The 21,549-nt window shown below is 36.3% G+C and overlaps 2 protein-coding genes across 2 annotated transcripts; one reads left to right on the forward strand and one right to left on the reverse strand.

Annotated features, from left to right (window-relative positions):
* clcn4 (chloride channel, voltage-sensitive 4) lies at window positions 1-10,387 on the forward strand. The gene is made up of 12 exons (XM_053513756.1): window positions 1-150; window positions 2,031-2,185; window positions 2,993-3,092; window positions 4,703-4,890; window positions 5,277-5,399; window positions 5,647-5,853; window positions 5,957-6,037; window positions 6,228-6,773; window positions 6,871-7,057; window positions 7,329-7,724; window positions 8,238-8,454; window positions 9,181-10,387. Exons 1-12 carry the CDS (start codon window positions 135-137, stop codon window positions 9,269-9,271), a joined length of 2,307 nt encoding a protein of 768 aa, XP_053369731.1. The 5' UTR covers window positions 1-134; the 3' UTR covers window positions 9,272-10,387.
* Window positions 10,388-10,525: 138 nt separating this feature from the next.
* traf3ip2b (TRAF3 interacting protein 2b) lies at window positions 10,526-18,584 on the reverse strand. Its single transcript, XM_053513757.1, has 9 exons — window positions 18,569-18,584; window positions 15,455-16,107; window positions 15,294-15,336; window positions 14,976-15,040; window positions 12,812-12,909; window positions 12,659-12,727; window positions 12,009-12,125; window positions 11,803-11,877; window positions 10,526-10,841 (listed from the first exon to the last, which is right to left on the reverse strand). The coding sequence occupies exons 1-9, from the start codon at window positions 18,574-18,576 to the stop codon at window positions 10,695-10,697; spliced, it is 1,275 nt and encodes a 424-aa protein (XP_053369732.1). The 5' UTR covers window positions 18,577-18,584; the 3' UTR covers window positions 10,526-10,694.
* Window positions 18,585-21,549: the final 2,965 nt, after the last annotated feature.

Below are 21,549 nucleotides of genomic sequence, written 5' to 3' on the forward strand. Positions count from 1 at the left end.
GTGACGGCTATTCTATTTACTAGCTCGGTATTATTATTTAGCCCTTTATTAAGTGGCGTCTTTTTGTAATAATGGTTAGGCTACATAAAAGGATCTAAGAGAACGAATAAAAAAAACATTTTATATATTTAATAATGGCGGAGGCAGAAGGTAAGCAGGACCTTAATGTACAAGCGTGACTTTGTAGTGTGCATTTCTGCTCCGGGAAATGAAACTGCACCTGTTTCACGTCTCATAATTAACATGATATATGTTATGATTTACAGCAATCATCTCGTTTATGTTATAACGGTATTCTCTTTTACTACTAGTAGTGTAACGTCTCGCTTGCTTTGAGTTTTTGTTAGCGTCTCGCTGTTTTGCAAATGTTATGTTAATGATGGCACACAGCTAGTTTATTAGGTGTCCATACATCTGCCCTATTCCTGAGCTATTACATAAAATAGGGTGTTATTCATGTCTATTCAATGTATTTTTTAAAATTCATTTTTAATTTTCAGCACAATTTTGTAATTTATTTCCAATATAACTAAACAAAAACAAAAAGATACATATGAATAAGTCATTAATAAAGGAAGGGGAGTATATGTGAAAACATTGTATCTTTTATTTGTTGGATTTTATAGTCTGGTCCCCCTGAAAGTTAATAAGTATTATTATTACCACTAATACTATTACTACCATTAATAATGATATTAATTAATATTAGTAGTAGTGTGAATGGGTGTGTGAGTGTGTGTATGTGTGTGTGCCCTGCGATGGATTGGCACCCTGTCCAGGATGTACCTCGTGCCCTAAGCCTCCTGGGATAGGCTCCAGGTCCCTGTGACCCTGAATACAGCATAAAGCGGTATAGAAGATGAGTGAGTGAGTGAGTGATATTTTTTACCAAACAATTAATAAAGAAACAGAGAGAGAGGATGTTAGCCAAAAATTTATACACATTTTAGAAAAAGAAAAATAGTATGATATATATTATAGCAATATAATATTATAATATTATATTATTATTATAATCGTAATCTTATTATTAATATATAACATAGGTCAATAAATTTAGTATTACCTATTGATACAATACATTTCTTTCCTGTATTTTTTTGGCTAACTCTGTATATTCATAACTGGTACTACATTATATTTACTATGTAAATTCTCTAAATGATCAAAGCTGTTTTTAGTTAACATTATGGTTTTAAATCTGTCTTTTCCTGTCTGTTTATTTTTTACTTCCCCAAATTGAGTCCTTGCACGGCATGTGTTTTTCTCTGATGTAACAGAAAAACAGAGGGCCTGCCCTTTCACAGAGGCCTTCTGGGTATTAGACGTTAAACATTGGTTTGCTTGCAGTGCCAATTTACTGATATATAATATATAATTGAAATTCAATACAATTTTTCACAATATCCAACACAACAGTGTGATAATGCTTTTATAAAACAGTTCTGCAAAACCATTTTTTCTCCCAACAAATTATGATTTGTTGCTTTATTTAACTTTTTTCTTTTACCTCCTCCAACACACATCTTTGTGACTTGCGGAACTAACCAACCACTGGTAACCAACAGTTGGTGTATTTAGTGTAATTAACACTGTGGTAAAAGTAGTTTAAAATTCTTAAACATCACAAATAAGCAACAATAGTACAGTATTTTTTGTATTAAATGCCAAGCTTTAATACATGTGTGGTAAAAAAAAGAATTACTTTTTTGCAGCATTGCAGTTAAAGTTTCACAGTTTCAAAATTCTCTACAGATCTTTCAAATATCAAATATCTCCATTGATAGTTATACATCTCTGAACAGAGGAGCTTGGTATGACATTTAGGAAGCTCCTTTTATGTAGACATATTTTTGCATCATTCATGTCTAGATTTGTATGGATTTTGTATGGATTACTTTAACGAACCCTTTACTCTGGGTAGGGTTAGGTATGACGTGGTTAAAAAACTTGTTAGTCCTGGTTATTCTTGTTTTGTAGGCTAAGTGGTTGAGTTAGTTTTTAGCTGACTGTGTGTTTTTTTTCTTAAGTGATCAGCAATGCCACTCCCACGGATGAGGTGAATGGAGCTGGGAATCTGATGGACTTCCTAGACGAGCCCGTTCCTGACGTGGGCACGTATGAAGATTTCCACACCATCGACTGGCTCAGGGAGAAATCCAGAGACACAGACCGCCACAGGAAGGTATGAGAGCTACAGAAGTTTTACAACACTGTAAAAGGGAATTACAGAAATGTAAGAACTAATGAAGCTAAAACTTGTTGTATAACTGGTGAAATGCGGTTTTGTGGTACAATTTAGTTTAAATAAAATATATATTGTAATAAAAAGTAGAAAGTAGAAATATGTAAAGTATATAAAAATCTAATAATGTAAAACATTTAGAACTGTAAAATTAACTGTATTATTTATGTGGAATGTGCAATGTGCAGGATGACAGTGTGGGTTGGCCATGGAGTGTGAAATGAAATGTGCAGTTCTGTGCAATAGTAGTCTCTTTTATATGTAACCAGAAATGTGCAACATATGTGTTTTGTGTATTTTAGTCCTGTGCAATGTGCAAATGTTTATTATGATCATACACGAACTCTTGCATTTAGTATCCACAAGTATTTGTGGACATCTGAACATCACACCTGTAAATGCGTTTTGAATTTCACATTTAAAAAGTTTTCTCAGAATTTAAACAACTATTCTGGTATAATAATCCTTACTATTGCGAGGACTGCGCTTATTCAGTCAGTCAGAGGAACATTAGAAAGGTCCAGCACTAATGTGAATTGAAGAGGCATAGGGTGCATGTCTGAGGACATGGCTTTGTGCAGTTCACTTAAGTTCCTCCAAATCATCACTTCATCTGTGTCTTTCTATGTAGAGCATCCAACTCTATTGCAACAGTTTGGGGAATAACAAAATATTAGTGTGATGGTCTGGTGTCCACAAACTTTTGGTCATATAGTTTAACTGACTCAATGGTAATATTGTCCTTAGATTCGAAACAAGAGGAAGCAGTCTATCTTGGATCTTGTAAGGAGCCTACTGGATGCCTGGTCAGGATGGGTGGTCATGCTGAAAATCGGACTACTGTCAGGTGCATTTACATTTATGGCAAACACCCTTATTCAGAGTGATGTACATTTTTAGCTCATTACACATATGAGCAGTTGAGGCTTAAGAGCCCAACAGTGGCAGCTAAAAATGAGACCTTCTGGGCTGCGTTTCCCAAAAGCATATTAAGCCTAAGTACGACTGATCTTAATATTACGGTCTATTTCTTAAAAACATCGTAACTTAAGTAGCACTTGAAAAACTTTGTAGATCTAGGAGTGATCGTAAAGGAGAATATAAAGAGTATATCGTAAAGCCTTAAGCGCATCGTAAGGAGGGCACCTGCTGGACAACTGGCAAATTGCACCTAAAATTTACTTCTCTTTAAAGTCATTTTTCATTTTATTTGTACGTATATTTTTATTCATTTCTATTTTTTTACTTATTACACAAGTCAATATACCAATAACAGTGAATAAAGAAATAAAATAAAAATGACATAATAAATGTTATAATGGTACACTGTTGCATGTGGACATTTCGAGGGTAGTACAAATGTTGTATTTAATAGAAGATATTTAATGTGCTTTAAAGATGACACGGATAAAGGAGGAACTCAAAGAAATGTGTCAATGACTTGCTGGCGTGCATGAAACCCAGCCATGTTTTGAACATGTCTTTGTTGATCATCATGAAGTCTCATCTCAACTTCATTCTTCTCCTCCACCTCTTCATCTTCCTCCCTGATGTCCAAGCGCATTCTTGCTCTTACTGCAATGTTGTGCAACATAGCTGTTACTGTTATTACAGCACAGGACTTTTTCTGGCACAAAGAGAGCTCCACCTACTCTAAAATAATATTAATTTCCTCTTATTGAAAAGTAGGCTAGTGTCTTCACCCCTAGGTATGTGCTTATTTGAATTTTTCTCCTATTAGCAAATGCACATCAGGTGAAGATAATTAGGCTAAACCTTTCAAAAATAAATGTAAGAGCTTATTTATTTATTTACTTATTTATTGATTTGATGTAAGATAAGCAATTGCTGATAAAATACATTGATAAATAATTCAACTTAAACAATTAAGGTTTCATACAAATATCGAAAATGATGCTGATATCATCTCCGGCAAGGACTGTTAGACTTTGTTTTATGTGAGATTGGAGCAAGACAGTGTTTTTACAGAACGGCATTTTTAGTTAATTTATGTTTTTAAACTAACTGTAATTTCAAGAAGAAATTACAGAACTATACATTCACACAAGTAGAATAAGAAATGGAAATCAAAACTTAGATGGATTGCTATAACAGCATGTGCAACAATGAGCCATTTTACAGCGTGACATTCTAGCACTTGACCAACGGATAGCGACTCCTACGTAGCACTTAAAGCAGGGCTATGTGCAATTTTGTTACGTGCGTTTTTGGGAAACGCACGTGAAACAATAACGCACATTCGCAAAATGACTCGTAGAAAACGCTCTTAAGCGCTAAGATGAATCGTTATCGGGAAACGCAGCCCTGATCAGTAGTCCAATACCTTAACTACTGAGCTGCCCTTTGCCTAAGTACACAGATCAGTGGCGCTATGTGGAATTGGTCAGCACTAACTGGTAGGTGGTCAGTGTGATGATTCCCTTCCCTCTGCCACAGGCACTTTGGCTGGAGTGATAGATCTAGCTGTAGACTGGATGACGGACTTGAAAGAGGGCGTTTGTTTGTCTGCATTCTGGTACAGCCATGAGCAGTGCTGCTGGACATCCAACGAGACTACATTCGCTGACCGGGACAAATGTCCTCAGTGGCAGAAATGGTCTGAGTTGATGACAGGACACACTGAGGTAGGGAAAGACACAAGCTGGCACTCACCTACTGTTTAATAAAATGTTTATACATAAAAAATTCTAATATCACTATATAGTACAATTTAATATTGTCTGTACAGGACACCATGCACATTGCATTAAACATATGTTTTTTCCAAACCAAATTGTATTATTTAGTGTTTAATGTAAGCTTTAGGAAATTATTGGCTTCTTCACACTTATAATGACTTACTAGAAACTTAATATCAAGAACCTTACTTTCAACTAATTTTATGTTGATTTAGCTGTATTAGTCGAGTGTAGTGCAACTACAGTAAATTGATGCGACAGAAACTCTGTCGGGTCGCTAAATAGTTTTTATTTTTAGTTAAGTTTTTTTTAAACTTGTGCATTGTTCATAGGGTGCTGGCGCGTATGTGTTAAATTACTTTCTGTACGTGCTATGGGCGCTGTTCTTCTCCTTTCTGGCTGTGTCTCTGGTGCGAGTGTTTGCTCCCTATGCCTGTGGATCAGGAATACCAGAGGTAAGTTGCTCCAAGTGATACAAGAATCAAAACACATGCCTTTTTGATAATATCTCAAAAATAACTTCCAGAAAGGGAATTGAATATCTCAGGGTCATGATCTTCCCGGTATCAGTAAACCTACGGCAAATCTAAACACTAATCTGGTTGTTTATTCTGTATTTGGTAAAATAGAACATGGAATGTTTTTATATATCATAAACAGTATAATTTAAACTAAACTGAATTCATGCCTTTTGTTTGCCAGATTAAGACAATCCTGAGTGGGTTCATAATACGAGGTTACCTGGGGAAGTGGACCCTACTGATTAAGACGGTCACTCTGGTGCTGGTCGTGTCATCCGGTCTCAGTCTAGGAAAGGAAGGGCCGCTGGTTCACGTGGCCTGTTGCTGTGGAAACCTCTTCTGCAGCCTGTTCTCAAAATACAGCAGGAATGAAGGCAAACGTAGAGAGGTACAAAAGCACTGCTGGTTTACAATGTTACTCTTTTTATAATTGCTGTGATTGTTTAAAAGAGATCGCAAACCACTGCATGGTGTGTTTGTGTAATCTGTAGGTTTTATCGGCTGCTGCGGCCGCTGGAGTTTCGGTGGCTTTTGGTGCTCCAATAGGTGGAGTGCTTTTCAGCTTAGAGGAGGTACTCACATCACAGCACATAGTATCTTCTTATATTTCAGCTTATATTTTCAAATCATGAGAAACCCTGAAATTAGAAACCTTTGACTGGTAGTGTGGATACTATTTTAATTCTTGCTTCCATATATGTTATTAAATATAACTTTCTGTTATGAGCTCTCGCTAATTTAAGCATCATGTGCTACTTTCAGGTGAGTTATTACTTTCCTCTTAAGACTCTGTGGCGCTCCTTCTTTGCTGCGCTGGTTGCTGCCTTCACGCTGCGCTCTATCAACCCATTCGGAAACAACCGCCTGGTACTATTCTATGTGGAATATCACACCCCATGGTACATGGCTGAGCTAGTTCCCTTCATCCTGCTTGGGGTATTCGGAGGCCTCTGGGGCACGCTGTTTATCCGGTGCAACATTGCCTGGTGCCGCCGCAGGAAGACCACTCGCCTAGGAAAGTACCCTGTCTTGGAGGTAATCGTTGTGACAGGTATTACAGCTATCTTGGCGTTCCCCAACCCATACACCCGCCGCAGTACCAGTGAGCTCATCTCAGAGTTATTTAATGACTGTGGTGCTCTCGAGTCCTCCCAACTCTGTGATTATATCAATAACCCCAATATGAGCCGCCCAGAAGACGATATACCCGACAGACCAGCTGGACCAGGGGTCTACAGCGCCCTCTGGCAGTTGACACTCGCATTGATCTTTAAGATCGTCATCACCATCTTTACTTTTGGCATGAAGGTAGGTCATTACTTACATACAGAAATGTTAGTTACATATATGTACAGTAAGTGTACTTGAAAAATATTCTTTGTGCTTCTGTTGCTGCTTTGCCCAGATCCCATCGGGATTGTTCATCCCCAGTATGGCCGTTGGCGCCATTGCAGGAAGGATAGTGGGCATTGCTGTGGAGCAGATGGCCTACCACCACCATGACTGGATCATCTTTAAGAACTGGTGTCGTCCTGGTGCAGACTGTGTCACCCCTGGTCTCTATGCCATGGTGGGGGCTGCAGCGTGTCTGGGTAAGACGGTGTAGTTTAATCAAGTTATTGCCATGCTGAACTTAACATTTATTGTTACTTCTGTGGTGTAATCCTGTTGACAACATTAAGGTAGATGCAGCTTTTCCAGAAAGGAAATATTTGTTTTTAAAGAAATATGGAACATACAGATGTTTACAGTGTAGTGCAACATGCAGAATCAATTCTTACATTGCAATCTAACGATTTTTTATTTTCCTCTTTTTCTCCCCACTTACTTTTTACGTCTTTACGCTTTTCCTTCATGTCTCAGGTGGAGTCACTAGGATGACTGTGTCTCTGGTTGTCATTATGTTCGAGTTGACTGGTGGGTTAGAGTACATTGTGCCGCTAATGGCTGCAGCTGTTACAAGTAAGTGGGTGGCAGATGCCTTCAGCAAAGAGGGAATTTATGAGGCACACATCCGTCTAAACGGTTACCCATACCTGGACCAGGATGAGTTCACTCACCGCACGCTGGCCACTGATGTGATGCGACCACGTAGGAACGAGCCCCCACTCTCTGTCCTCACACAGGACTCTACCACTGTGGAAGACGTAGAGACACTCATCAAAGAGACGGACTACAACGGCTTTCCTGTGGTCGTTTCGCGCGAGTCCGAACGACTCATCGGTTTTGTCCAACGCAGGGATCTGACCGTGGCTATCAGTAAGCACTACAGTATGGCCACTACAGTTCTACAGAAAAGCTAAAATTTAATTTAATTATTATTTATTTAATATTAGGTTCCTCTTTGTTGCTAGAGCAGGGTAATATTTAAATTTTATACCAATCACCTTCTGGGTGGATGTTAATCTCTCTGAAAATGCATTTTCCTTATTTATCAGGAGCCAATATCAAAAAGACAGAAAATAAATAATCATGCATGTTTTTGAATTTTTTTTTATGATGCCAGGTTTTAGAGTATATTTAACATTTATGTTGACGAACACTTCTATTTTTTTCCGCATATTTGGCCACTTTTAAGGAACTGTTACTGACCAGAAGTGACTCTTAATAATGCATTATTTTGTGAATAAGAAATTATATAACAAAGTTAAAACAAACTTAAAAATTTTAAATCTTAAATCTGCGAATTATGTGTTTTTTTTATATTTATATTATATTTCATCTGGCATATTTTCAAGGCTTCCTTTGACATCTCTTTTCTTGTAACTTTAGAAACTGCACGTCAGAAGCAGGATGGTGTGGTGAGTAACTCAGTAGTGTACTTCACTGAGGATGCACCCCAGCTTCCAGCCTCGAACCCACAGCCACTGAAGCTGAGGCGCATCCTCAACCTCAGTCCGTTCACCGTCACTGACCACACACCTATGGAGACTGTGGTGGACATCTTTCGCAAGCTCGGCCTTCGCCAGTGCCTTGTCACTCGCAGCGGGTAAGAACCCCTAATGAAGACATACTGTAGCAGGAAATGAGCCATGGGCATCTATTTAAGTTACACATTTTCGATTCTGGTGTTTTAGGTGAACATTAACTAAAGCACTTGTTTTGTATCAGCGTGCTTTTGTGTGTTAAGCTGCTGCCACATATTTGGTTGACTAGATAACTGCATGAATGTGCAGTCTTTAAGGTGTTCCTTTTAATGTGATGTGAATCCTAAAAAAATAATTTTGGAGAATTTACAGAGGATTTAAATCAAATATCCACTAGAGGTCATATTACATCTGAAATAACTCTGCCTGTCATGTTGTCTTATACCGAGCTAAGAAATAGCAAATAATCTGGCAAATATATTTAAGTCTATAGAGTGGTATGAACGTGTCATACAGATTTACTTTTACATTTATGGCATTTGCCAGCCCATCTTATCCAAAAGAGCGGTCCGAATGGATCAGTTATGTTTTGTTGGTCAATGCAGCTATTTTGGTATGATGGTGTATGGTATTCTTTTTTGGCATTTGCTTAATACTAAAATATATAACACTTTTGATGACATTGATGGTTGTTTTTAAATACAATATATTGACCTTTACATAAACCAACTTTTAAAATATGCAGTTGTATAAGTGTTCCAAGTAAAGAAGATGCTGACTGTGTGATCCATGTCGTAATTATGTTTTTGTGACTTTATATAATGACATCATAATTTTATGTTCCTTAGACGGTTACTCGGGATCATCACTAAGAAAGATGTTCTACGACATATGGCCCAAATGATGAACCAGGACCCTGAGTCAATCATGTTCAACTAAAAGCCCGTTTTCTTCGCTGACCTCTCATCGTGCCAAGCCAGTGGCCTCAATAACCTTACAAACTGTAAATAGTGCAACACTACTGTAACTGCAAGTATTTACTCATGTAGAAGTGTAATTGCAAACCCTCATGTGTTATGGGCCAAAAAAGATCAGAATCTGAAATGAAGACCTTGGAAGCTGTGCATGGCAACATTTAGAGGCACATTGGATCAGATACAATGTCATACACACAGATATGTTCTTAAGGACAGAATGATATCATTATAATATTTAATGCCTGTTGCAAGACCCCATCCTGTTGTAAATGACAATAGGTCTTCTGTATATTACTCAACAATAACACGATTTGATGTCAAGACAGTAATATGCTTCCAGATTTTATTATGTTTTTTAAAAGTCAATGAACATTGCCTCACAAAGTTGCTGTGCATCGGGTGCAAAAAAAAAGGTCAAGTGTTTTAAGTCACTGTAATTTGTGTTGATCTAATTGCTGCTGCCATACCCTTTTTTTGTAAAACTAAATCATTAGAGGTTTTTTTTTTTCTGTAATTTATAAAATATTCCCTATTATAAGGGATGTAATGAACTGGAAATGCTGGTACAGATCCATAAAAGGGACCTTTAAGTAGTTTCAGTCTGTTACACTCTTAAAAAAATCAATCTGTGTTAAAGGTCTTTTATGTTTGTGCAGACTTTAATTACACAATTTAACTTAAGATATAATACATCATATGATTACCGATAGGGATTAAGGGTTAAGTGTCTGCATTTTTTGCTCTATAGAACAGGGTAGATTGTCAGGAGTGTTGATCTGGAACTACACATGATCTGCTTTAAAAGTTCAGGATTATATTAGTACCACATTTTGCTTATATTTGTTATTTAAACATGAATATTTATTTAGATCTGATTCGAAAGTGGCAAGTGTTACTTTTTGTGATTGTGTTAAGTTTGTATATATTTTTATGTGGGCCTACTGCATTTGCTCAGTACTAAAATACAAAATAGCAGAGATCTGTTAAATGGTACAAATCTGTTTGTTTTATTTGCCAGTTATATATTAAAAAAACACTGAATTAATAATTATAAAGAAGAAAAATATAATCTGCACCGCTTCAACTAATGATTATTAAATCATTTAATCAACTCCTGGACGTCTTTCTTGAAAACCAATTTCCTTACTTAACATTTTTTCTTAGCTAAAAAAAACACATTAGGTACAGTATATGCACATATACTATGTGTACATACATATAATAGTGTATGTACTTTTAAATACATCTGTTCTTATGTATGACAAGTGTTACATTTGACACCTGTATTGTATAATGACTGTTCATGCCCCATTTTCTAGGCAAATTTTAGCTTTTAGTCACTGCTGCACTCTTGTTGATAGATAAAGAAGATGCATCTTTGTCAATTACAGAGGCATTGAGACGATGGTTGGTAGCGGGCCGACGGGTGGTGGGTTGTACTTCTCCACCTGCATGAGTCGGCGCAGAATATCATCCCGGTCCCTTGGCCAGCTGTACATAAGTGTGTTCTGCAGCCAAGGGGGGACATAGCTCTGAGGAACATAAGTGAAAAAAAAGACGATGTGAAAAAAAGTGATTTTAAGTATAGTAAATACAAAGGGTGTTCAAGTCAAACCGGGACATTTGATTGCGCAGGATAACAGAACCCAGTTCTATGAGTAAAAACTACCTATGTTTCTCTATATAATGTCATTTCTTAGTATGGTGGAGTCATTCTGCTTCAAGCCTGAAACGCTGGCCTCCCAGGAACTCCTTTAATGGTCGAAACGTGAAAATGGCTTGGGAGAGGTCAGAAGCGTTCATACTGTAGGGCAGAAACACCATGTCGAATACCTGTAATGTGATGATTGTGGTGTTTGTGAATGATTGTGTGTATATTATTTACAGACAGATGCGTCTCTTCCTCAGGTTGGCTACAAGTTAGGTTGATTTTCAAAGATTAGACATATTCATGAAAATGACTACAGTGGGCTCTGAGCCACCATGACTGGCATTATCATTCATGGACATATGACTAGCTTTAAAACATTTGCAACATTCAAATGTTTTACGGCGGCTAAGCATCTCTTCACCTTACTGTGCATGAGCAATTTCATCACAAGCCCCAGTTTGACTTGATCACCCCATAATATCTCAATTTTTTTTTTAAATGTTATACTGTATGTTTGCCCACACATATTCAAGGACAGAAAAGTAAAAAATCTATCCTTTCCATGTGGCATTTTGTTACAATAAGTTGGGTTGTGAGTTCGAATCCCAGCTCTAACAAACTGCACTGTCGTGTCTTTGTGCCTCAATTCAAATGCTGTAAATATCTTGGTGCTGTTTTTCCACCTATTCATTTGCTATTTCATTTCATTCAGTCAAAGCACACAGCTGTGCTTTTGAGCAGTTTTCACAGTTTCAGGCTTTTCTCCTTAGTAGCGTGTGGATTTAACCTCACAACCCTCTTGTTACTAGCAGTAAAGCTTAACTACTAAGCTAAACATTTACCTTTTTAGCCCCAGGAAAAAGCACAGGAACAACCCTGAAGTTCCTGCAGCCATTCTGAATGAATTCACTCTGAAGCTGAGTAGCAAAAAACAAAACAAAGCGAGAAGTCCATATACAGGAATTAATCTTAATCTAGTCTTCCAAATATTAAAAGCAAGAGCATAATAGTCTCTAGTTAAGTATAACTCTCATTAATCATTGCATACCTGCTTGTGAATATACACAGTATTTGAGGTCCTCTCATCACATTCCACACTTACACGAGCACCTGTTACTGTTTCAAAATACTTCAGACTAATAACCATGATAATCAGGTAATCTTTCTGCAGAAGGACAAACAAGACAGTGAATTAATTATAATGACCATAATTTTTGCTGTTGACACTAATCTCCTAAGTCGTTCAAGTCACTTTATGTTGTATTCAAATAATGGCTTGTAGCTGCTAGATTTCATAATACAAATTGCACCACCGATCTGTTGAATTTCCAATTCTGATTTGTCAGAAGGTGTTGATTTCTCTCACTACTTGCGGCAAAGGTTTATATAAATTATCTTCTTCTGATGCAATAATGTTTTCAGAGTAAATTGATAAGAGTTTGTTTAATTGCATTTATTCTGACACAAGTTACTGTAATTAACTTTTTTTTTTTTAGTCATAGATTTTTAACATAAAAATCTGATACATTTAAGGATTTCATTAACATTAACATTTGTTTTTGTGTTGGCTTCCTGTATAGAATAATGGATCGATAATAATATTTTAATATTACATGATAATATTACAGATATTACATGATAGCCACTCACTGTAAAAGGATATGAGTAATAAAGGAAACAACCCTTTATAGTCATTACCTCATTGAGATATCTTTCCATGCAGTCAATCTTACTGATGCTGTACAGCTGCTCTTCAAATACATCAATCTGAAGCCACACAGGTGGAAAAAAATGATCACTTCAGAATGTTTTATAGAACAACACCAAAAAGGATGATGCATATCCTCTTACGTGTGTGTCAAATCCGTTGTTCCTCAACAAGACCACAAACTTGATGATCTCTTTAAGATGATCTTCACTGTCCACCTCATATGTGACAAACACTTTTCCTTTGCATGCAAGAGCGACAAGAACAATAGAAATAAACTAGTACATCCATGACATATTTCCATTTTCATTTAGTCCTTGGGCAGAGACTCTTTTTATTGTGAGTTGAAAATGTGCAAAGTATTCAATTAGACAAAGTAACACCAAACATACAGTATTAGGATTAGAAAATAATCCTGCTTCATACAATTGATAGAGTAGTTAAAAAACTTTTTAAAAGTGCACAAACAATACATGTCCAAAATGTATATTTTTCAGGTTAACGCTAATACATTTATCTGTCTTCTTAACACAATGCAAAAAAAAAAAAAAAAACAGACCCTAATTGTTTACATAAGTCATTTTCAAGGGCCCTCATTTCTGGACTAATGGCTGACAGTCTGCTTGACTTACTGTAGGCCTTCTAAAAACATTTTTTTCAGAAAGCCCTGTAAAATAGGGTACTGTTTTCACACAAGGGGTGTGAACTGTTTTTTCCCCCCGAGAGGATTTAAAATTACTTTTGCAAAGTCGACATTTTTTTAAAAATATACAGTAAGTGGTGTTCAAATCAAATTGTGACTTTTGATTTTCCTGAACAACAGAACACAGTTCTGAGTAAAAACTACCTTCATATCTTCATATAATACACTGATACACTATTGCACTTATCCCAGTGTTTCATAATGCTTGAATACCTACTTCATGCGCTGGCCTCCCAGTAACTCTATTAATGGCACAAACACCTGGAAATGGCTTGCAGTGAGGTCAGTACTGTATGGGCGATGTATCAATAACTCCCAGCTATGTTCCTGTAACTTGCAACTGGTGCTTATAAAATTATTGTACAGTTTTTAACTTCAAGCCGCAAGTTGGAGACAAGTTATTTGTCGCTTTTCAAGGATCAGGTGTTCCGCTAGTTAATTGTTCAAAAGAACAACTGCACTGGGCTCCGAGCCACCTCGGCCGGGATTGTAATTCACGCATGAATGGCTTTTTTCAATACATTTGCATCATTTAAATTTTACTGTGGCTAAGAGTCTCATAACCGTAGGATGCTTAAGGTCTTCTGTAAATGTCAATCAGTTTTTAACTCTTCAATCAAGAGAAATTTCATCACAATCCCCAGTTTGACTTGAACACCCCTCATTATATCTCAAACACTTTCCCCCCACACAAGTACTGGTTTGAATTGAACACCCCTTGTAGAGTAACACAAAACATACAGTACATTTAATGTTGTGGAATAATGTTTTGGACTATCTGCAAATTAAGGAGGTTAATGTACATTAGATCCAATTATCAGTTATAGCAGCTATAAGCATGTTCTCTTTGACCTTTCTTCTTTCTTTATCCTGAACTTAGACAGATAACTCAATTTGTCATGTTACTATAATACACTCAATTTGAAATGTTATTTATAAAATTATTATGCATTAGAAGTGAATTAAAATAAAGTAAAAACCTATGGTTTTACCTATGGTGAAAACTGTTAGTAAAGAAATAAGAAAGTAACATAGCTGGACAAAACTAAACAAAAAAAAAACAAAACATCTGGTCAATCAGAATTCAAAGATGGTGTGATACAAAGCGCTATATAAAGGAATCTGGGCATTTCTGTTTTGCTGATCTTTAGTTTTCCAAGAAAAAAAAAGCAATTCAATGGATAAGGATGTCTTTTAGGATCATTTGTCTGTCATCGGTATAGCAGCGGTATGAGAAGCCCTGTGACTGGATTGCTAAGCACAATGATTAAGTGTATAAAGAGAACAAAAATAGATCAATAGCCGAAACCTGAGGAACTCCTGTAGTGAATGTCAATGTGATATGATGAAACAAAATTTCCCTACTTTGCATATAAATATTATAAAACCAGGTCAGAGCATAACCACACACAAAAAAAATGAACACTCAAGTCAGTCTCTGTTTTCAGCATGGTTTCTCCAGAGCATAACAGAGGAAGCATCACCAAGGAGGTTATTTAATAGAGTTATTTAACATTTAGCCTTTTGTAGCAGATTATGCACACTGGCCATTCATGAATATCTCCTCAGGTTCTTCTAGACTAGTGACTATTAAGAGCACTTACTCTGTTCCCAAGAAAGCTGTGTGTTACAGGGATTTTTCTGCCCAGGTCTGCAAGAAATGGCATCCCTGTGGTGTAAAAAACTCAATCAGCCACAACCACAAGCTTTCCACATATTATTTAATTAGACTTTGTCCAGTTATTTTATAATGTTGGTATAGCATGTCTTCATTTCACTAATGAAAGGTTCAAGCAAAATTGAGATCCACTAGAATAGTTAGAGAACTCAACCAAATCCCAGGTATTAACTTCATAATTCATTTGATATATTCCTATTATTATCAATATTGCAATATTGTCAAAGGTAATTCAGCTACTCACTTTTTATTGCCACCTGGATGTGTGTATCCTAAGAGGTCAGAATCTGGGAATATTAAAAGAGTCAAGACATAATACTTAACTTGAAATGCAATATTAATATTTGTTAAACACTATTCACAATTAGATTTAATGGAATTCCATTTTTAAGAGACTGTACATACTTTTAAGTTTGTGGGGCAGCTGATATTTAGGACTGAGGATGAGATGATCTTGAGGGTCTACTTGGAGTGGAGCTTGGCCATTGTATCCACAGTGGAAGCCAGAGAAAAGCATCGCCTGGTTGGTGGAGATGGAAGATCCATCTCTGAGAAAAGAGTATAGAGAGCCAGGCTGTTCCAGACTGTTAAGGCTGAGGCTGTGTGTACCCAGATGGGAAGGATGCCAACTGGGAAAAACAGAGCCCGCACTCAGGTATGTCTGGTAATCAGTAGAGGGCAAGTATGATGGTAGACTGCTTGTTTGACCTCCTCCAGAACTGTGATAGCAGGGGAAATGCCAGCCACGATTAGCACCCAGATCTCTTTTGTCAGTACCAACCTGGTTCAGGAACAAGTTCTGGTGGCAGGGTCTGGTGAGCTGGTCATGCTGGATACATTTTTCACGGGACTGGGTAAGACTGGGTGTCGTAGGATTGTATTGGTGGCTAAATGTCTGTCCTTCCACCACCCTACTTATGGCAAATGAGTGATTGCAAGAAGTGTTTGTGGTCAGGAGATGCCCAGACTGGAATTCCTCACTCTGTGTCTCATCATTTTCCTCAGGACAGTTAAAAGATCTTTTAGGTTGATCTTGAAGAGCCATTTGGCTGAAGGGGCTGCAAAAAAAAGGACAATTACGTAAGGTATAATTTTTTCTGGATCAAGTAGCATTCCTGGTCATAAATACAAGTTGCAAAATTGGTCTTGGATACAAATTGGGTTTGGTTCAAGCAACTTCTTCTTGAATGAACATAGCCCAATTGGATTTATTTGATACCTCATCCTTGTTTCCAATATTAATTATATCAATCTGAACTGTATTAGTTGTTTCAACTGAGTGAGGTTGGGTTATGGATTTTGACTCAGACTACTCTATTCTTAATAGAAATACTAATTTATGCCATGATTTTCTATCAGGTTTGTTTGCCTGTGTAGTGTTAACAGAAATATAATTTTGAATGCAAATTGGAAATTAAATTAAATGAGTACCAGTGTGACAGGCAACTGGAAAATTTCATCATCATTTATTCAACCATATTCCTTATGCATTCTTTTTGAGGTCTGCATGCTGGGTTTCCCATTATCAACCCAATTTAAGTCATATCAATCAATTTTCTGAACACAGCAACTGACTTGTAGAGAAAACCCAGTATATGTTAAGCGTAGAAAACCAGATTTTTTTTGTCTCCAATTTTTAGTCTCCAATTTTGGCTTCAAAAAGCAGGCCCTATGTGACAGTGCAGCCACATATGAGAAACTTCAAGACTAATAACATTCTGCCTGGGCCCAGGATGGAGCCATGAAATTCACTTAGGCCTCATACTTCAACCAGATTTTACCAGACATATATGTTAGCTTTGATGAGCTATAAAGACACCTTTTTTTTAAAAAAGAAAAGAAGCGTATACAATAACAAAATCAGACAGGAAGGTAGTAACCACAAACCCTACTCATTACCCATAACAGACAGGCGTAATAATGCTTTCAAATGTATATACCGCCTATAAACAAAGGTGTCAAGTAACGAAGTACAAATACTTCGTTATCTTACTTAAGTAGAAATTTTGGGTATCTATACTTTGCTGGGGTAATAATTTTTAGTTGACTTTTTACTTCTACTCCTTACATTTTCACGCAATTATCTGTACTTTCTACTCCTTACATTTTAAAAATAGCCTCATTACTCCTATTTTATTTTAGCTTGTCATTCAAAAAACAAAAAAACAAACAAAAACATCCGGATAAATCCGAATTTGATTGTGGTTGGATGAGAAGTATAAACATACTATTCCGACACCCTATTGGTTGGTATGCGATCCATTGCACCTGCACATGATGTCACGTCACACACTTACATTCCAATAAAGGTTACCGATGACATGCTTAGGAAGTTTGACTTTTTGCAACATTAAAATATTTATCGGCAACTAGTTATCATATCTTCTTCTCCATAAAACATGTTAATGCTCAGTAGTACACATGTATGTGTCTTTAATATATTTGCATTGTACTAAAATGCAATACAGTGTACATAATCCCAAATCACTATGGCCGTTAAAAAATACAACAAAAAAACAACACATTTTTCTTTTCTTTTTTAATGAGGTGTTAGTGCGGTATATAGGCCCGTGGCACAGCCTAAGCTTTTATCCTTAATGTTTTTTTTCCCCCTTACATTACTTTTACTTTTATACTTTAAGTAGTTTTGAAACCAGTACTTTTACACTTTTACTTGAGTAAAAAGTTTGATTTGATACTTCAACTTCTAAGGAAGTCTTTTTAAACCCTAGTATCTATACTTCTACTCAAGTAATTAATGTGAACACTTTTGACACCACTGCTTACGAATGCAGTAAAAAAAAGTTGCTGACACTGACATTTGTTGTTTTTGTTCTTTGCTCACCTTTACAGTTTAGAAGTAGTGCAAAAAAAAAAAAAAAAAAACTGAGGTCACACGTGAAATCTGTCACAAACCCAGGTTTTGTGGTACAAGAAAGAGGCCAGACTCTGCATGCAATAGGTTAAAAAACTAGGCCTTTGCATACGATAGAACGAGGCACAAGTCCTTACATGCTAGAATTATTAAGGACTGCAAAATAGGTCTTTTGCTGGAAGTTAGTTTTTGTGCAGACATTGCAAGAAAAAAAACAAAACAAAAAAACCCACATCCGAGCCTTCTCTATGTAATGTCGTATCTATCTTTATCATTACTTACATCTGCGAAACAGTTTTTAAAAAGATTATGTTAATTTTTTAAGTGTGCTAATGCATATTAGTGCATTTTTAATTACTCAATGGACATAATTTTAAGTAATTTAGTAAGTGGTTGACTGGAATAACCAAAGGTGGTTCTGCTTTCCTCAATTATAATTTACAGATAAAAATACATTTAACTAGTGCATATTTATAAAGTAATAACATAACAAAATAGTGCATTATATATATATACATATAATATAATGATAAATTATGCTGGTGCTAAATAGTTTGTTAAAAAACACCCAGAAGAAGTTTAACCCCCAAAAGAAGTTTAACAATAAAAAAATGTAAAAAGTAAATAAATTATCATAAACTTACTTAAGCATGGGTGAATGGTTACAGCACCAGTGTATTTATTGTGTGTGTGTGTGTGATCATTTGGGCTTTATATACAGTAGTACTGTAGGCTGTCCTATAGGCCCACTGTGGGTGGGGCTTTATAAAGAATGTCATGGAACCCATGGCTTGTACAACTGTATTGAGTAGCATGTGAAATGGTAACTGTGGTATCTGTGGTCTCTTTTGATAGAGCGTCGTTTGGCATACAATTAACTCAAAAATTTGGAATTTTGGCACACTTTAAGAGCATAAATTGAATTAATCATGTATTAACATATTTTAACTAAGGGCATAATTTCCATTCAAGTAAAATAAATAATGGTAAGTAATTTTCAGTCTGGTTTTAGCCCCCTCCATAATACTGAAACTGCACTTGTAAAGGTAGTAAACGATCTACTGCTTTCTTGTAATTCTGGTTTCTTGCTGCTACTTGATCTCAGCTCTGCCTTCAATACTGTCTCCCATAATTTGCTTATTTCTCATCTCTCTGGTCTGGGTATCTCTGGTACTGCTCTTTCTTGTTTTTTTTCCTATCTCTCAGATAGACAATTTTATATTTCTGTTAAGGATTTTCGATCGCCCACCGTCCCCCTGAAGCGAGGTGTTCCCCAGGGATCTGTTCTTGGCCCACTATTATTCACAATTTACATAATCCCACTCGGTCTGATCCTTCAACGTCATGGTCTTAACTATCACTTTTATGTCGACGACATTCAACTTTACTCTATCTATCTGTACACCTACTCCATCTGCCCAAATTAAAAAAATCTCTGCTTGTGTGAAGGACATTAGAGATTGGCTTAATTTAAACTTTCTGAAACTTAACATGGACAAAACTGAAATAATTTTCATCGGAACCCCAGCACTCACCAGCAACATTTCCACCAATTTCACCTGTGAGATTGCTGGCTCTCACATCAAAACATCCACTTCTGTCAAAAATTTAGGAGTAATCTTTGACTCCACACTCTCCTTTCAGCCTCACATTAAATCTGTCACTAAATCTGCATTCTTTCATTTACACCGCATTGCCCAACTGCGTCCCTTCATCAGTACCAAAGATGCTGAAACTCTCATCCATGCATTCATCTCATCACGCATTGATTTCTGTAATGCCCTTTTAATTGGTCTACCTGCCAGCTCGATCTCCAGATTACAATATATACTGTATTCAAAACTCTGCGGCTAGAATACTCACTCATACCAAACGCTCTGCTCATATACTGTAACTCCAATCTTGTCTGATCTCCATTGGCTCCCAGTTGTCTACCGTATTAAATTAAAAATTCTTCTCCTTGTTTTCAAATCTATAAATGGCTTAGCTTCCACTTATCTTTTTAATCTGCTTGCCCCCTACATTCTGACTCATTCACTAGGTCCCCCCGATTCTGTTTTTTTTGTTTGTTGTCCCTTGGTACCGCCTCTCTTCAATGGGCGGCAGATCATTCAATGTTATTGCTCCCAAACTTTGGAACTCTCTACCACACTTTCTCCTTTTTGTTAACAACATTTCCATATTTAAATCTTTACTTAAAACCCACTTGTTTTCCGAATGTTACACTTGAATCCACCTGTTCTCTGCATGTCTGGTTTTTTTTTCTTCTTTTGTCTGTTTGTTGACTGTTTTTTACTCATTGTAAAGTGTCCTTAAGTTTTGGAAAGGTGCTATATAAATAAAAAATATTATTATTATTATTAATGGTTAAAATTGGCATGTTATTATGGTAAACTCATTAGTTTTCTAACTAAATGTACATATTTTAAGTATATTTACAAACTTAATGTTAGTGTAATGAATGAGGTTAAACTAGTTTTAAATTCTTACTGGTACTATGCAGCTAAGGAGAATAAACCAGGGAGGTAGTGGACATGTGATTTACATTACTTATTCTGCTTTAGAATCTCATCCAATTTCCACGTTTAGGGGTGTACTTCCTATTGGGTCTTATTGTTCCATAAGGTTTCTTCCTATTACCATCTCAGGGAGTTTTTCCCTTGCCACTGTCGTCCTCGGCTTGCTCGTCAGGGACTATTTGACCATTTTAATTCATACACATTCACATTTCATACAAACTTAAATAATTCTTTTGATTGTGTAAAGCTCCTTGCAACAATTGTTAAAAGCGCTATACAAATAAAATAAAATTTAATTGAGTTTTAACACCAACCTTTTGCCCAAAAAAGTTACACTGCGGCCCCTCGTGTTCAATATATCAACAGTGTACATGTTTTAATTAATATACTCTAATAATTTTTAAGAAACATACTGACTTTGGATGCATATTCAGCAAATGCAATACAATTAAAACATACATCATTAATGAGTCTATGTGCAAATCAACCCACAGTTTATTGAACTTGTATAATAACCTTGAATGAAAAATTTATTAGATCATACTTTCATGTTTAAATACCAATGTGTGAGGGCTTGAAGGGGTTTTTACTTTAGCTTACTTTTAATTTGCTATCATCTGTAAAATGTAAATCAATTTATTATTTTTGAATATTGGTCTGCATTCTCCTGGAAAGAGCACCTGACATATGCAAACTGTCTCATTGATGCCAACCTTAGCATGCGATGCAACAATTTGCAACTCAATATGAGTCCAGATGTCACATAATGTCAGAATTCTCCAGTATTGACAGAAAACACACTTTTTATTAATATGTAATAACAGCATTAAAAAAATTTGAATTACTTGTTACTGTTGCAGTGCTACTGTTAATGAAGCCACTTCTTCTTGTGGCTCTGTAAGTATTCTGACAATTCTGTATGATACAACTGAATGCAGGAGTGGAAAAATTGTAAGCCAGAGTACTTTACATTTTGTTGAAATTATTACAGTATAGCAAACTAAGTTTAAAATGCCAGATTTCCTTCACTTACGTGTGAACACTTGTTGTCCCAGGACTTCAAGCCCCAAACAGTGAGCCCTAAAGCACTGCTTGAAAAGGTGCTG

This window comes from Clarias gariepinus, chromosome 15 (assembly GCF_024256425.1).
Source record: "Clarias gariepinus isolate MV-2021 ecotype Netherlands chromosome 15, CGAR_prim_01v2, whole genome shotgun sequence".
Classification (NCBI taxonomy): Eukaryota; Metazoa; Chordata; class Actinopteri; order Siluriformes; family Clariidae; genus Clarias; species Clarias gariepinus.

Excerpts from the sequence above, each read along its gene's own strand:
- clcn4 (XM_053513756.1), top strand. Across the intron at positions 3,093-4,702 it reads GAAAATCGGACTACTGTCAG|GCACTTTGGCTGGAGTGATA; the intron begins GTGCATTTACAT and ends CCTCTGCCACAG. Across the intron at positions 7,725-8,237 it reads GGATCTGACCGTGGCTATCA|AAACTGCACGTCAGAAGCAG; the intron begins GTAAGCACTACA and ends TTGTAACTTTAG.
- traf3ip2b (XM_053513757.1), bottom strand. Across the intron at positions 12,728-12,811 it reads ACAACGGATTTGACACACAC|ATTGATGTATTTGAAGAGCA; the intron begins GTAAGAGGATAT and ends GTGTGGCTTCAG. Across the intron at positions 12,126-12,658 it reads TGGAAAGATATCTCAATGAG|AAAGATTACCTGATTATCAT; the intron begins GTAATGACTATA and ends GTCCTTCTGCAG.